The sequence below is a fragment of the Scyliorhinus canicula genome, chromosome 10 (genome assembly GCF_902713615.1).
Source record: "Scyliorhinus canicula chromosome 10, sScyCan1.1, whole genome shotgun sequence".
Lineage (NCBI taxonomy): Eukaryota > Metazoa > Chordata > Chondrichthyes > Carcharhiniformes > Scyliorhinidae > Scyliorhinus > Scyliorhinus canicula.
In genome coordinates this window covers 176,697,654-176,715,670 of record NC_052155.1, presented here as the reverse complement: position 1 = coordinate 176,715,670, position 18,017 = coordinate 176,697,654, and the positions used below count along the sequence as shown (strand labels likewise).

General features: G+C 45.9%; 1 protein-coding gene across 5 annotated transcripts in view; it reads left to right on the top strand.

The window, feature by feature from the left end:
* Positions 1–18,017, top strand: part of LOC119972796 (cancer-associated gene 1 protein homolog) — a 95,912-nt gene that overhangs the window by 1,033 nt on the left and 76,862 nt on the right. For 4 of the 5 annotated variants that reach the window (XM_038810207.1, XM_038810205.1, XM_038810210.1 and 1 more), the window contains exons 2-5: positions 339–424; positions 9,797–9,999; positions 13,084–13,219; positions 17,217–17,296. In XM_038810207.1, coding sequence (XP_038666135.1) covers positions 339–424; positions 9,797–9,999; positions 13,084–13,219; positions 17,217–17,296 — 505 coding nt within the window. The remainder of the gene's footprint in view (positions 1–338; positions 425–9,796; positions 10,000–13,083; positions 13,220–17,216; positions 17,297–18,017) is intronic. The other variant, XM_038810208.1, reaches the window with a different exon arrangement.

Genomic DNA, 18,017 nt, shown 5'->3' with positions numbered 1-18,017 from the left:
CTGAGATCTCACCTCTTAAGCAATGCCACCTCCGACAATGTAGCTTCCCTCAACATTACAAGAGTCAGCCTAGATTGGAAGTACATAGTGGACGTGAATCCACAACCTCCTGTCTCCGAGACCAGTGGGGGTCAAACAAATTGGCAACAACATTAAAAGTCTTTTGAAATTTAATGCTGGTTTGAATAAAACCACAAATATTGGAAGGCAGTTTACACCCAATTTACTTGCGCAATTTGAATGCAGAACTTCCTGAAACATTGAAAAGCCCAATGACCATTGTCAACTTGGTCCTCCTTGCCAGTGCAACTGTCTTGAAAATGACCTTTTTTCCTCAGTGCCAATGATATGCTGACTGCAGAGACCATCAATAGCATTGCAGAACAAAACAAGCCACATGGGATGAATATTGGCTTTGCTGAGGGTAAGTCTTTTTAAGGATTCCGTTGACCCTCTAAGGATTCATTTAAGAAAAACCTGCTGAATTTAAAAGAAAACGAATGTTACCATTGTGCACCTCCCGTGACAATCCCTTTGTGGAAGACTAAAGAGTGAAACCTCTTCAAGTACCAGGAGTCACTTCCTTGCTTTGCAATTTGCTTGTGAAAACAACTCTCTCGTCAGCTAATGATGTGGGTTTGGGCAATTCCTTTCTCCTACTTCCTTGGACTGCACATGCCATGGATAGAATGGACCAAAAGCCTGCTGCATACTCTGCGACCAATGGGCAGTTACAGCAAAAGGAATGGTCGTAGCTCAGAGGAAAATCTGGAGTAATGTTTTACCTCATAACTGGGGTGACGTTCCTTCCAGTGAAGAACAAAAAAAAATCTTAGTCTGCTTCCCATTGAGATAAATTAATTAATTGTTTGGCTTTGTAAGTAGGCATGACAGAAAAGGACAGCTATTGCTTATCTCACTCTCGCTCAGGGATAAAATTTAAGCAGTTCATTCAGTTGCTCGTAGTTACAATAACCCTGGAATTCTACAGATGGCAATCCCAATAGTTGGGCTGAGATCACACCTGCCAGTCCCCTCTCATGCTGACCTGTATGTAGTCAGAGGAGCAGACAGGTGCAAATGTCACCTGTGCTGCATCTTTAGCACCTGCTTGACCTGAGCCACTGGAAATCTGAGTTGGCTGTACCCATGCCAACCAAATCCCCACCCCAATGCTGCAGTTGGCCCATTTGCTTCATACCCAGTCCAAAATAAACTTTCTCCACATGGAGCCCGCTGGTGGGGGTCACGTCCACCCTCATGGAGACCAGTACGCCATACCAATCTCAGAATGCCAGCTTCCACTTTACAATGAATACAATTCTCCTCCCGCCCACCTGATACCCTAACCCAGCCTTGCTGTAGACATGGACATGTAATTTACAGTGCTGAAAGAGGCCATTCGGCCCATCGAGTCTGCACCGGCCCATGGACAGATCACCCTCCCTAAACCCACACCTCCACCTTATCCCAGTAACCCCATCTAACCTTTTTGACACTAAGGGCAATTGATCATGGCCAGTCCACCTAACCTGCACATCCTTGGACCATGGTAGGAAAGCGGAGCACCCAGAGGATTCTAATGGAAGATTTCTCCCGGGGGGGGGGGGGGGGGGGGAGTGCGATTTGTGTAGTGCTGCTAATTTCATGCCAAAAGTTGCAGTGGTAAACCAGGAGGACTTTACATACAAATTTGAGGCCCATGTAAACATTCTGTGAGGAAGGAAAATGAAAATTTGTTATCCAAGGTCTTGTGGGATTATTTGGAAGAAAAAGAAATTTAATCAGAGGGCAAACTGTAATGAGAAAATCCTCTTGATTGATAGGAGGGATTTGTACATACTGTGTACAATTAAACTCTGGCATCTCCCTGGAACTAAGAAATTGAGAGACCTCAGTTAAAATTCTTACTACAGGCTTTTTTTGGGCAGCGGGGTAGCATGGTGGTTAGCATAAATGCTTCACAGCTCCAGGGTCCCAGGTTCGATTCCCGGCTGGGTCACTGTCTGTGTGGAGTCTGCACGTCCTCCCCCTGTGTGCGTGGGTTTCCTCCGGGTGCTCCGGTTTCCTCCCACAGTCCAAAGATGTGCGGGTTAGGTGGATTGGCCATGCTAAATTGCCCGTAGTGTCCTAATAAAAGTAAGGTTAAGGTTATGGGTGGGCCCAAGTTGTTGGGTACGGGTATAGGGTGGATACGTGGGTTTGAGTAGGGTGATCATGGCTCGGCACAACATTAACGGCCTGTTCTGTGCTGTACTGTTCTATGTCTATGTCTATGTTTAACAGAGGCTGAGGTTATTAATGAAGCTATTTAAGCATGCACAAAACAACTTCATTGATTCGATTAATCACATGATTGTGACCTGCTAGTTCTCATCCACTTAAATGAAATTTAAAGGCTCATTTTGAATTTTAGAAATTTCTGCTAATGAGAAGATAGTAGCAAATTAAAGAATTTGGAGTTTCCTGAGTAGCTAGGTTGCCTGCTAAGCTGTTGCTGATGTTCTAACAGATGAATATATGTGAACACCACGAAGATTTATTCTCTAGGATTCAGTCAACTAGAGGAAGTTTGGTTGAGATGGATTAAATTTCTAGATATGTCAAATGATTGCAAGGAATTAGTAACAAAAATTTTGTATAAACGTGGCTATGTTAAAAAAGTGTAATGCAGAAGTACAGTAAGAACATTGCAGGAAGTGTGTATCAATGATTGTACGATGCCACAAACAAAAGATTATGGTGCCACTTTTACCAAATGAATGGAAGTGCAGGGTAAGGGTGACTTAAATGCTTTAGTTCTGATATTTTCTTTGATCTTGGTGAAAGTAATTGAAGTCATAGAATCAGAGAACTATAGAACTCCTACACTGAAATAAGAGGCCATTCAGTTCATTGAATCTCAGAATCAGAGAATCCCTATAGTGCAGAAGGAAGCCATTCGGCCCATCGAGTCTGCACTGGCCCTTGGAAAGACCACCTTACTTAAGCCATGTCTCCACCCGATCCCTGTAACCCGTTAACCCTACCTAACCATTTGGACACTAAGGGGCAATTTAACCTGGCTAATATGCCTAATCTGCACATCTTTGGACTGTGGGAGGAAACCAGAGCACCCGAGGAAACCCACGCACACACGGGAAGAAAGTGCAAACTCCAGACAGGCAGTCAGTCACCTGGGGCCACAATTGAACTCGGGTCCCTGGAGTTGTGAGGTAGCAGCACTAACCATTGCACCGCTGTTGTGCCCTACACCGTGCCGAGTTCGCACCAACTCTCTAAAAGAGCACAGCACCTAAGCCCACTCCCTCGCAACCCCTAACCCCATAAAACCTTTGGACAAAAAGGGGCAATTTAGCATGGCCAATCCATCGAACCTGCACATCTTTGGATTGTGGGAGGAAACCGGAGCACCCGGAGGAAACCCACCCAGACATCGGGAGAACAAAACCCGTTGAAATTTACCCATTCTAGGGGTGGCACGGAGGCGTAGTGGCTAGCACTGCTGTCTCCAGCGCCGGCCCTAGGGTTGCTGGCGCCCCGGGCAAGCTCAACTTCGGCGCCCTTCGGGGGGGGGGGCGAGGGGGGGCCAAGAGGGAGGGGGGGCCGAGAGGGGGGGGCCGTGAGGGGGGGGCAAGAGGGGGGGGGCGAGAGGAGGGGGGGGCCGAGAGGGGGGGGCGAGGGGGGTTGGGGGGGCCGGGGGGGGCCGAGGCCGGGCGGGGGGGGGCCTAGGGGGGGCCGGGGGGGGGGGGGGGCGGCGGACGGCGTGCGGGCGGAAGGGGCCGCCTTGGGGGAGGGTGGCCACCGCGCATGCGCTGGTTGGCACCGGCCCAACTGCGCATGCGCGGGACCCGAGTCTCTGGCGCCCCCTAGCACATGGCGCCCCGGGCGACTGCCCGAGTTGCCGGTACTTTGGGCCGGCCCTGGCTGTCTCATGACGCCAGGTCTGATCCTGGACATGGGTTACTGTCTGTGTGGAGTTTGCACATTCTCCCCATGTCTGCGTGGGTTCCACCCCCACAACCCAAAAAGATGTGCAGGCTCGGTGGATTGGCCATGTTAAATTGCCCCTTAATTGGAAAAAAAGAATTTGGTACTCTAAATTTATTTTTAAAATTATTTATCCATTCTGTGACGCTTAGAGGTGAACAACCTGAATTGTGAGCCAGATGTGATTGGTCGATGTCCCATTCACAGAACTAGTTACAAAACACTTTTCAAAACACCAGAAATAGTTTCCAATTGTAGACAATGATGTAGCTGTGATTTTTTTTTTTTTTTTTTTTTTTATAAATTTAGATTACCCAATTATTTTTTCTATTAAGGGGCAATTTAGCGTGGCCAATCCACCTACTCTGCACATTTTTGGGTTGTGGGGGCGAAACCCACGCAGACACGGGGAGAATGTGCAAACTCCACACGGACAGTGACCCAGAGCCGGGATCGAACCTGGGACCTCAGCGCCGTGAGGCGGTTATGCTAACCACTAGGCCACCGTGCTGCCCGTAGCTGTGATTTTTGAGCATGAATGGACTCGGGTCATTTGCAAGGATCAGGTTTTAGCTTCCTCCCCTTTTCACTGTTCCATTTTAAATATCCACCCACAATGGTGAGTGTAAAAAAAAATTCACTTTTCCTTTACGTATGTATCGCCCCTGTTTCTTAAAAATTTTTTTTTAGAGTACCCAATTAATTTTTTCTAATTAAGGGCCAATTTAGCGTGTTCAATCCACCTACCTTGCACATCTTTGGGTTGTGGGGGTGAAACCCACGCAAACACGGGGAGAATGTGCAAACTCCACACGGACAGTGACCCAGAGCCGGGATCGAATCTGGGACCTCGGCGCCATGAGACTGCAGTGCTAACCCACTGAGCCACCGTGCTGCCCCGCCCCTGTTTCTTTAATTGCTGTATGATGTAGTCAGTATTTTCCAAACTTTATGGGTTTTTATAAGCCATTCTTTGTGGGAGGGCATAAGGATAAATTCAATCGAGTTTTGGTAGCGAACTACAGCAGTTAACAGGCTGATCAAGCATCTTGTATTTTACAGGACTGTCCTGTAACTTTATATTTTGTCCCGCGTCACTTTGCTTGGCTCTCCGTAATGCTATTTGTTCCATATTTCTTGGTCAGGACTGGGAGACAGCTGGGGAATGTCCTCTTACTGCAGCCCTTGTATCTTTGGTGCATCGGAATGATGCACTATCAATTACGACGAGACGAGAGTATAGAGTAATCGAGGCTTTATTAAACAGAGATGTGTTGCCTCCTGCAGCTGCTGCCGAAATTGCTGCAGCTCGTTGAGCACACTCATTTATACTCCGCCTACTGGGCGGAGCCAGCAGGCAGGGATCTACCCTCGTACCTGTAATACAGGAGCCTTACCGTATTTCCTCTCATATACGTATTATACAAACAGTGGTGACTACCACACGGAACAGCTGCAATGAGAGACCCCACTGCACCATGTAGCATCGATAGCACAGCACCAGCCTATTTGCTCCAACAGGTCCATGTTGGTGTTTCTGTTCTACACGAGCCCTCTCCGCTACTCTTCAATTAATCCTATCAATATAACTCTCTATTCCTATCTCCCTCATATCTAGAGTCACCTTAAATGTATCTGTGGTCGTCTCAATCACTCCTTGTGATAGCAAGTTCCACTTTCCAATCAAACTCTGACTAAAAATGTTTCTCCTGAATTCCCTATTGGATTTAGTAATGATTATCTTATACTAAGTGAGGGTTGGTTACCTCAGTTGGTTAGATGGCTAACTTATGGGTCAGATGAACAGCAAGGTACAGACCATGCACAACCAGCCCATGCTTACAGAACACAAAATGCGGTGTCCAACATTAGATGTGATTGGTCGCAATATTTGCTAAATAACCCTCAGTGTGCTAAAAATTACGCTGACAACCAATTTAAGATTGTGCGTCAAGCTCGCAGTGTGGCATATTCGCATGTACTGGAAGCTACACATGTTAATACACACAGCCCCTGTTCTTTGCAGACCGAAAATAAATGTACATAGATTGCGCCTGTTTCAGCTAAACAAAATAAGTTACAGCCATTCGCTGATTTATTCCCCTAAGCAATGCGGTGACCAATCAGGGTCAAGCTGCCTAGTTCAAATTTCAAACAATGCTTGGCAGTTATCTGTCAGTCACCATCAACTGGTGCATTCTTCATGGCAACGCCTCTACCAATCAAAGTCCACTTACCAACCAATCAGCATTCTCTTCTCCTGCAGCATAAATTTTTGTTTTCCCCTTATACTGGTATTTCTGTGAAGAGACCTGATGAGTTCAAGATGAAAAGCTTTGACATGTCTGTTTTCAGAAACCTTATATTTATGACCCCTAGTTCTGGCCTCATCCATTAGTGGAAAGGTCTCTATGTCTACCCTATCCCTTCGTAATCAATTGCAAACAAAAATCAAACTGACAGCGACTTCTGTATTTCAGTATAAGTCCATCTTTGCGCAGCAGACAAGAGCGAAGGATGGAGTATCCATCCGCATTGTGCCTGAAGTCGTGGCCCCGATATGTGAGCGTCTCGATGTAACGTTGGAAAGGTGACCCAGCAGGCTTTGCTGGATTTGCGCTCAACCTATGGACTCCATGTCCACGTGCGCTGGTGGACACCATCAATGTCTAGGCAAGAGGGGACAATGTTCCCCTTTTCCCCATGCAGTGAGAGAGAGACCCTTGGACACCCACAGGGTAGATGAGCATCAGTTGAACATCCTGGGGTTTCCACTCATGACTTTCCAAGGGTGACAAGCTACTCTGAGTCTCTACTTGTGACCCCTTCCATACCAGCTGCTCGAGCCAATGAGGGTGCATTTGCCCTTGATCAGCAGACTGTATCAGGCCGGTGCCTACAGGCCTCAGATCACCAGAAGACACCTGCCAAAGTCATTGCAGACATCAGAACATAGCTATCAGCAAGCTGCCTCCACCTCTGCTGCTCTGTTGGGGTTCCACCCAGGCATAGTGGTAGGGTTAGGACAGTATGGAAATATTGAAATCACTTTTGGGTATCGGATGTGCAACCACTGTTGTAAAAATATTACACTTTCATCCTCCTGAGGTAGCGATCGACCTCGCCCCTCCCTCCTCCTATTCCGCCATTGAATTAGAAACCTCAAAAAAAGCAGCATTGAGCCCTGCATCCGGAATGGTTTTGTCCTTTTCTTGAAATGAAAGATTAATGATTAATGGCTGAACTTAGCGAAGCTCAGAATTTATAATCGATTGCAGCTGTAATGATCAATGGTGGTTTCTGACCTACTAACTTTGCCACTGATGCAGTCTTGTGTCTGAGATGCTAACAGACACACCAGGTGCCAAGAAGCCAACCCGGATACTTTACATCGAATCCCACAGAGGTTGGAGCAGGTTTGAATGACATGCAAGACCTGACCTAGTTTAGTGGTCCGATCTCTGATCAGGCATATTCGTTACCAATAAGTTGCTCATGATTAATGACTGGATGCATTTTGGGCCTTTATAAATTGAACTCTTGAAAGCAGGTGACAGTCCTCAGGAATGTCAAAAATGCTACAAACATGTATCTCCTTAATGGTTGCCTGAATTGCCAAAATTCACATTCCTGTGTGTTAATGTTGAAATGCAGCGACTGTGATGTTAAGCCAGAGACTCCTACATTTTCCTGTTACTACGCTGAAAAAGGCATACGTTGCAATAGCTACCTTCCCAAGGATGTCATCCTCCTTTTTCTCAGCTCAGACAAGTGGCAGCAACAGGTTAGAAGCATCCCCAGACCAGGTCTCTTGCACCAACAGTGCTTACAACCCAAAATGGGAGAATTTATGATAGAGGACAAGGAAATGGTGGAGCAATTCAACAACTACTTTAGGTCTGTCTTCAGAGGGGAAGACTCAGGCAACTTCCCAACTTTCACACTCCCCCTTCGCTGTCCGTGTCCCAGAAATCTACTTGGATTCTCGCGATGTGAAGGTAGAGCTCTCTCTTATTCTGCAGACTCCCCCAGTAAGGCTGGGTCCCATTGTTGTTGGGTTTGATATTCCCACCCTGTCCCCAAGCCCATCACTGTTAATGTGCCCATGCTCCATGTGGATCTCTTACCAACCCCCAGCCAGAGGCTTTGTACACGACCACATATCGAGGAGAATACCCCAAAGAAATTTCCCCCCTCTCTGACCTTTATTATTTTATCCCCATATACAGGCTGTAGATGCCTCCAATAACCATTAGCTTCTCATCTGCAGATAAACCAATGGACAGCAACCACTGCACACCATGCTGTGCACAAACCCTACACCCCACCTTCAGTCGCAGTAATGGTCTCTAATTGAATGTTGAGCCCTGCCAGAGTACCACTGGACAGTGGTGTCCTTGTGACTACAGAGGCAGCCGTCAGGTGCAGACCAACCCTACAACGTTGGGGGGCATTGCACTGGCACCGGCGCAGCACTGCGGCATTTAGCCTTTGTATATTGTTGCCCTCACCTTGAAGTCGCGAGCGAACCGACCTCTGACCTGGGCAAACCACTCTTTTCCAAACAAGATTCTGACTGACATGATTCCCTGCTGCCATAGCGCAAGATTGGAAGGCGCCGCATGATGCTAATTTAACAAGCATTCTGAAGTGTTGGCTCATGTCGACTTGAGAGATGAACAGACACTTCCAACACTGCTGAAGGTCCAACTCAATTTTATTAACTACTTCTAACTAACTAACACACGATGACTGTGGGCCTAAATGATGCTAACTTAAACTAGAGACCTAAGCCTTGTCCGAACCAGTTGATTCTCTCAGCACGTGTTGTGAGTCTGTGCTGGGCTGGATGAGTTCTTGTTACACTGAGAGGCAGCACCCAGAAAGAGCGGGAACCGTGGTGCTCTCTGCCTTTATAGTGTGTGTATTCTAACTGGTGATTGGCTGCGGTGTTTGTACATGTTGATTGGTCCCTGTGTGTGTCCATCAGTGTGTGTCTGCACCATGATATACTGGTGTATATTATGACACATTCATAAGATGGCAATGAATACAGAAGGCGTTCCTGTCACGACACCAACATTAACCCACCATTGGGAAAATTACAAACCATTTTTACGCTGGTGGTTTTCTCGATCTCGCTAGATTCTCCGCTCCCGCCTGTTGCAATACCCACGGCGGGTAGGACAGGAAAATTCCACCCATAGATTTACCTTCCTAACATTTAAATGACCCGTATACCAGTCAAAGACAGCAGTGGATGGAAATCATGAAAAACCCATTTAGCGTTGCTATATCAGCATGCTAGAAAATACAATGGGTAGCCCGTATTTGTAATTTGTCTCACTTTATAATACAACTGTTTTAGGTAATATGTGTATCCCCATCACTTCTAGTCAGAGATCCTGGAAGTGACAGAAGAGAGTGGGGACTTAGTGGAGTGGTTGCTGAAGACACTTCTGCCTAAGTCCACTGGTGTAATACCTGGACCCTGACACAACTCGAGTGGAAAATCTAGGCGATGATATTTTAAATATGGCCTTATGGTGGTACCCATGTGATAGAGGGAAGGGAACAATGAACTTCAATCCTTTAGGAGTGGGCAGCAGACTGGGAGATGTGGTTTGACTTTATATGCGCGACATAGGTTTTTGGGAGGTTTTAAGCTGGAAATTGAAGGGGCTATCAAGTGTGTAAAGCAATACCGTATATGTGGTTACGCATTTGCTTAAAGAAGTGTATGTTGGCGTAAAATATCTTTAAATAAAATGTTATATGTTAACTTGTACATTTGATACTTTTGCAGAAATCTTCCTGCAGTTGGGAATGAGTAATGAAAAAGTTCAAAAGTGGAATCAGAATATGGATAACCTAGAGGCAAAGGGAGCCAGCTACAATCAATGTCAGTGTGACAGTATTTCTCCATTGGAAACTAGTTCAATAAGCAACACAAAAGACGAACTATCATTTGCAACCGAAACTATCAGTGCATCTTCAGAGCTATCACAGGTAAGAGCACTTGCATTTACGACCAACCTGAGTGGAGGAAGCACGAATGATATATATCATGTTTATAATGTTGTGTATGTTCCACAGATCAGACAGGACTTATGAGTGTGGATGTGTTAACATTATGTCAAATTTTGCAAACTTGAGTGTGGGTTCTGTTTCACAGTTCGTAATGATAAGGGACTTTGGCCCAGATAAAGTGGCATTTTGGAAGGGGTTTGAAATCTGGAGTAGCACCGGAATAGCACAGGTAGGAGACCTGGTGGATTCTTATGGATAGCCTTTGGAGAGGTAAGGTACACCTCTGGATAGGGGCTCAGGATACATTTGAGAGATGGTGGCACAGTGGTTAGCACCGCTGACTCACAGCGCCATGGACCCGGATTCAATTCCAGCCTTGGGTGACAATCTGTGTGGAGTTTGCACTTTCTCACTGTGTCTGCGTGAGCTTCCTCCGGGTGCTCCGGTTTCCTCCCACAGTCCAAAGATTTGCAGGTTAGATGGATTGGCCATGTTAAATTGCCCTTCGTGCGTAGGTTAGGTTACAGATATAGGGCTGAGTAGATCAGTGCAGACTCAACGGGCTGAATGACCTCTTCCTGCACTGTAGGGATTCTATGATGTAAGGAACCTTTTGGGAGCATCAAGGGCACCCTTTGCACAAACGTATTGGAGCTGTCAAGCTGTCAAAAAGTTGTCCAGCTGTACAGCTGTCAAACCTGTCAAAGCTAATCAGGAAGTATCAACCCTGTCCAGGTTGTATCAAATCTGCCAAGGAACTTCCCAAGGGTACTAGGTGAGTTAGCATAAGTGGGATAGGCATAGGTTGACATTAATGGGCATAGGGAGTGGGTGAAGGTTGGAGAAATATTTTTTGCTTGATTATTTTTTGTTTATTTAAACACAATGCTGTAGCATTGAAACAAACCTTGTGCCCAGCCCGTCTCCAACTCTGGCAGCCGTGCATTCTTACCAGGATCGACTGCCCCAACTTCTCTTTCTGACTGAAAGTTTTAAAAGTTTTAAAACACCAAGGTGGGAAATCTCTCAACTTGGTAAACCCCCAACCTGGGGACAAATATTCGGGCCATTCAAACCACTGACCACATTTTCAGGGTGGGTTGGGAACCTGACGCTTGAATGAATTTTGGTTCCCGACGGCCATGCCTCAACATTAAATACCCTAATTAAGCAGGAGGTGTCCAATTAGAGACGAGCAGAAGCTGCCTGTCTCGCACCAGCAGCCAAGTCAAACACAGCTGTGATGGGGCCTGCCGCTGTCTTGCTGAAGAGAGCAGTCAGCTCCTTGGGGGGGGGGGGGGCAGCAGCATAAATTGCACGATCCACTGCAGGATATCTGAGGTTTCAACCACTTTAAACAGCAATTTAAAAAAAAACTTCATCTTTCCCCGCAGCGAACCTGAGATGACAGCCCTCTGAGGAGCTGTCTGCTCTCTTCAGCAAGGCAGCGGCAGCATTGCTTAAATCAGGGGTGGGCAAACTTTTCCGTGCAAGGGCCACATTCAAAAATTCACAATTCACAAAGGGCCGCATAGTATATTAAGTAAAATAATTACTTCACCCGGTTATGATTCTGGGCGCCTCATATAGAACATAGAACAGTACAGCACAGAACAGGCCCTTCGGCCCTCGACGTTGTGCCGAGCAATGATCACCCTACTCAAGTCAATGTATCCACCCTATACCAGTAAGTAACCCAACAGCCCGCCTCCATTAACCTTAAAAAAAATTTAAAAAAAAAAAAATTTTTAAAAAAAATTTTTTTTTTTTTTTTTTTTTAATGACTTGGCGGGCCGCAGAAATACCTTTGGCGGGCCGCATGCGGCCCGCGGGCCGTAGTTTGCCCACCCCTGGCTTAAATCCTCACTGAAAATGAGCCCCAGCCTGCCTGGCCTAGTGGCAGGACCCTAAAGGAACCTTAGGCTCTTACCTGGAGGTGAGCAGGTTCAGTGCTCACTCTGCCCCACCCTCGCTTTGAAAATTGCAGACTGCCCCCCCCCGAGGCGTTGGGATTCGGAGACAACATCCAGGACCATCATTATTAAGTCACGTCTGCATGAGGTCTTTCCCCCACCAGCAATTGAAACTCCAGCCCCACTTCTTTCAGATTACACCTTTGAAATAATATCTTCTTTTAATTTTCATCCCAGGTCTATTTTTAAGGAGCTTATAATGAAGTTTATCTGTTGGGAAATGCGAAATATCATTCAAACTCATGAGCTGGCTATCTGTCTTTTTTTTTCTATGATCTGATTGGGCCCTTAATGGAAACCAAGATGGAGGCCATTTTTTTCTGTGTTCTGGTTGGAGTATTATCTGAAGCCCATGCTGATGTGTCTCTTACGGTGATCTTGTTCGTCCATTGGGTGAATCAAAAGTTATAGCTTTGTCTGATGCGCTGGAATAATGGTATGAGGTTTCAAACAAAAGATCCCTTTCTACTTCACACTTTGCTTCTTCGCTATCATTCACACGTTTCTCATTATACCCATTTACTTTACAACAATGCACAGTAGCTTGCACTTAACTATAACAAACTGAAAATCAGTAATTTTCCAAATATACCATGGTAATTTATGCAAAGTTATATACATATACAAAGAACAATACAACACTGGAACAGGCCCTCCAAGCCTGTACCGGTCATGATACCAACCTTTGCAAAACCCTCAGCACTTCCTTGTGCCGTAACCCTGTATACCCATCCTATCCATGTGTTTGTCAAGATGTCTTTTGAACACCGTTAGTGTATCTGCTTCCACAACCTCCCCTGGCAACGTGTTCCAGGCACTCACCATCCCCTGTGGGAAAAAAACCTGCCTCCCACTTCTCTTCTAAACTTTGCCCTTACGGACCTTAAACCTATGCCCCCTGGTGACTGACCCCCTCCACCCTGGGAAAGAGTGCCTGCCCAGCCCCTCTATCCATGCCCCTCATAATCTTGTACACCATGAGGATAAGTGTAGAGGATTTTAGTGCATGAATTGGTGCCCTTGTATTCAAGATACTATTTGCAAATCTGGTGCATGTACCACCTCTCTGTTTCTGTTTGTTTCAAACCAGGATGAAATGAACAGTAACGACTACCCAGAGGAAATAAGAAAAGCAGATTGTGGTAGCAGTCTTCTTTGCTTGGATGCTTTGGAAGAATTTTCACAAAATCTGGATTTATCATCTTTTTCTGGGACATTTTCCTGTGGTAAGTTGACTGAACCAGTGGAATCTTCTGATTATGGAGTGATGGTAGCCTAGTGGTAATGTCACTGGAGTAGTAATCCAGAGGTCAAGTCTAATGCTCGGGGCACACGAGTTCAAATCCCACCGAACAGATGGTAGAATTTAAATTTGGTTGATGAATCTGGAATTGAAAACTAGTCTCAATAAATGTGGCCACGACAATGATTATCGAGTCTGGTTCACTAATGTCCTTTAGGGAAGGAGATCGACTTCCCTTGCCCGGACCCACATCAATGTGGTTGATTCACGTCTCTCTGAAATGCTCAAGCAGGGCACTCAGTCCAAGGGTAAATAGGGGTGGGCAACAAACGCTGGCCTTGCCAGCAACACCCACATCCAGAAAAATGATGCAAGACACTGAAAGAGTGGATTGGAAACACCGTCACTATTCAAAAAGGGAGAGAGGCAAAAAAGTAGGAAACTATTGACCGGTTAACTTGACCTCTGTGGTTGGGACGTTGCTGGAATCAATCATTAAGGAGGAGATGACTGAACATTTGGAAAGACAAAGCTCAATCCACCATTGTCAGCATGGTTTTATGAAGGCTAAGTCATGCTTAACAAACTTGCTTGAGTTCTTTGAGGACGTAGCCAGCAAGGTGGATAATGGGGAACCTGTGGATGTGGTATATCTAGACTTCCAGACGGCGTTTGACAAGGGGCCACATAAAAGACTGATCCAGAAGCTGAGATCGCAGGGGTTTGGGGTTAGAGTATTAGATTGGATTGAGGGTTGGCTGACTGACTGAAAGCAGTGGGCCGGGATAAATGGCTTTTTCTCTGGATGGTGAACTGTAACTAGTGGGTTGCCACAATCTATATAAATGATCTGCACGCAGGGAGTGTAACAAAGCAAAATTTGCGGATGATACTAAAATAGGTAGGAAAGCAGGCAGTGAAGGAAGATAAAGATTTTACAGAAGGATATAGATAGGTTTGGAGATTGGCCCAAAATTTGGCAGATGAAGTTTAATGTAGATAAGTGTGAGGTTGTCCATCTTGGTCAAAAAAAATAGAAAAGCGAATTATTATTTAAATGGAAAGCAGATTCAAAATGCGTCTGAACAGAAGGATCTGGGTGTCTTTGTTCATGAAGTGCAGAAAGCTATATGCAGGTACAGCACGTAAATAAAACGTCAAATGGAATGTTGGACAGTGAAAGGAGATGTTTGAATGTCCAAGTGGCCCGTTTTCAAAAGCAATTGATTGGAGAATGAAGGCCACACTTAGACAGTAGTGATGTGCCACAGCAATTTCCTTCTGTACTCAATTATCCTCTACTCCAGGAAATGGGACGAGGTTACAGTGGGATTGAGGCAGAGGGCAGAAGTCGCCCTCTTCCTCTAAAACCTGGCACCAAATGCTGGTCAAAAAACGATAGCCATTGCAACTTTGGGACTCACTGGCTGAAAGGGTGGGAGAGGCGGAAACCCCCACAACATTTAAGAAGCATTTAGGTGATCCCTGGAAATGCCAAAGCATACAAAGCTATGGACCAGGAAAATGGGATTAGAATAGATAGGTACTCGATGGCCACCGTAGATACAACGGGTCAAAGGGCCTCTTTTTCCCAGTAAAGCTCTGTGACTCTAACTGGTGGAAAAGTCATGAATGAAGAGGGTCTATTTGTTTACTAAGATGCATTAATGTACTATACTATACTAAAATCAGCCATGATTGAATGGCGGAGCAGACTCAATGGCCCCAGTGGCCTAATTCTGCTCTTATGTCTTATGGTCTTATACTAAAACCATTTAGAATCTTCACAGGAAAAGGTAAAGTGGTGGAGCTAGTTATCTTTAAAAGAATGGGCTTACAATAAATTGCGACTCTTTTTTACTTTTCCATAAGTCCATGATTGCATTTTATCCTTCAGGTTATTGACTTGTTAGTTGATCAATAAATTCACTTTATTTTTAACCTGAGAATGAGATCTGATATGATGTGACATATATTGATGCCGACGTAAACACCGGAGTGGTGCATGCTGGCGTCAACGGGCCTCCTGGCCCATGATTCAGCGGCCCGCAGGGAGCCAGCACGGCGCGGAGTGCTGCACGCTGCTCCGGTGCTCCGGCGGCAGAAGGCGGCCCTGCACTGCCGGCACGGGTCCACGCATGTGCGCAACGGCCGTCTCCGCGCTGGACCAACATGATGGAGCCCTACAGCGGGCCTGCGTGGAAGGAGGTAGGCCCCCTCCAGATCGCGGGTGCCCGCCCATGGATAGCCCCCGAACGCGAGCCTAGATGCCGTGGAGCCCCCCCACCCGGAGTCTGATCCCCCCCCGGTCCCCCCACGAGGACAGCCACCGCAACTGCGGGTCTGAGCTCCTGCCGGGTGATACCAGGTTGGAACCACGCTGGAGGGACTCGGTAGGAATTCGGCCGGTCGCCCAGGGAGAATCGCCGGTGGGGCCGCCGGCGCCGCGTTGACCACGCAGGCGCGATTGGCGCCGATTCTCCAGTCACCGGAGAATCGCTTCCCAGCGTCGGAGCAGCGTGCCGGGAATTTCCCGCGTCACCGCCCATTCTCAGACCCGGCGTGGGCTCGGAGAATCCCGTCTCATGGCTCTCCCACTGTACAGTGAAGGACTCTAAGGTATAGGATAGATCCCCGAATAAACACTCGGCATGGATCGCTGTTAGTTATCTAGATTTCAGGGTTGAGATAGATGCGCTCAAATGGTACTGGGGGGCTCATCTGTGAAAGGAATGAATAGTTTTTTTTGAGAATTTCCCAAGCTGTGTGCATGTTTGTGTTGTTTGAGCCTCTTTTCATAAGACCTGTTTTAAAGTCTTGCATATGCTTCTGTTAAAGTGAACTATTTCTGGCAGGATTCCAATGTTCTTCCTGCCTCCATCACATTGCCCACCTAATTTGGTGGCTCGAAAAAAAACAATAGAATACCCTAAAAAGAAAAATCATTCCAAAAAATGCGCCTGCAAAGTTACTGAAAACGAACAAAAATAATGGACAAAAATAGCAACAGCACCTTAAAGAGCTCTGCATATTTGGGGCTTTCATTTTCAGCATCAAGCGGAGTGCACAGCTCTAGAAATTGTACAGAAGCAAAATCCTGCGGATGCTGGAAATTTGAAATTAAAAGTAGAAAATGCTGGAAAAGCTCAGCAGGTCTGGCAGCATCTGTGGAGAGAGAAACAGAGTTAACGTTTCGAGTCCGTATGACTCTTTCTGTTTTTAGACCAGAAATTGCACCTTTTGGAATATTGCGCGCTGCATTAATTGGGCCGGAAACCAGCAAAAAGAGTTGCCACCTTTTTTTCACCAATCTTGCATGCACCTTCTATGGTAGTGAGTGTAGGTTGTTGGTTGGAAACTCTGCTTCTAGTCTGTTACACATTGCCATGCTCTTGTGACCATCCATCAGTACCTTCATATAAGGCTTAATTAATTAGGCTTTCCAAATGGCAGTGCACAGTTGACTGACACTTATAAACAGTATGGAACTGTCTTAAAATATGTGGAAGGGATATTATCAAAGGTAAGATTAGGATGGGCAAGAATGGAAGGGAAGAAATTTTGGACTTGTTAATTTACTGAGGACAGGTTGTTGCCCATATGGCCCGCACGCATTCTTTGAAGGTATCAGATAAGTTCCATTGTTTCAAAATAAATACTGATCATGGGTCACTCTTAGTTATCTAGAAAAACACCAGCACATTTCTGCCCCTTGTTTTTCAGTCACAAACAAAATTGTGTTTCACAAATTGACCGCCAAAAAATGGCACCCACCAGCCAGCGCAATTTTAATTGTTAGTCATTAAATCTGACTAGAAGTAAGGTCATTTTTTCAAGTAAGATACTTGTCTTATGTAGTGAAGAATGAATGATGGTGGGATTTAAAGTTGGCTAGACTTCCGAAAGAAACACTGTGCCTTTCACAGGTCTATGGAAGTGTAGTATGTAACATGCCTGTCTATTTCTGTTTTTGTTCTTAGACAGTGATAGTGAAGAATCCATCATGAAGGATGATGTTTTCAACTCCGACAAGCAGGCAGGTGATGCTGCTGGAGAGGAGGTCGGTTGACAATATTACTTTGATTTGACTCAGTAGAAAAATTATATTTGTACATTCCATATTATTAGAATGCCAGTACTGAGATTGCCAAATCTACACGACTCCTGCAAATAACCAACCAGGTGGTGCTTGTTGATGATGGGAGCTGCAACATTAAATTGTACCTTTGTATTCCTTGGCACCGACATCCCATTGATCCAGCCACCTCAATCATCAGAGTTATATACAGCTTTGTGATCATCATATATGCTTCCTTGATTATTCTCAATTTCATTTCCTCAATTTGGGGATACTGCAAGGACTGACCAGATATGTTGCAGCAACTTGTGGCTGAGCCTAATCGGAGTATGTGAAGCTCTGATAAGTGCAGAAGTTGTGTCTCTGGGAGAGCAATGAATCCTATTATAACAAAATATACCTCCGAACATACGAATGGGGAGCAAGAGCAGGCCCTTCCACTACCTGCCACACCACGCCCTTCCACTTTTAAACTTGAAGCAGTCACAGAATAACGTGCAAAATGTGTAAAATTAAAGCAACAACCAGCCAAATTCAAACAACAACCAGTCTGTAACCTGGAAGTAGTTGATGAGGCCTTTAAATTAGGCTGCTGGAGTGGGGTGTTGGGCCTAGTGGTTGACGGTGGGTGAGCTCTCCCTGCAGCTTAAAGCTTATTCCGCAAGCTAAAGGGGGGGGGGGGGGGGGGGGGGGGGGTATATCG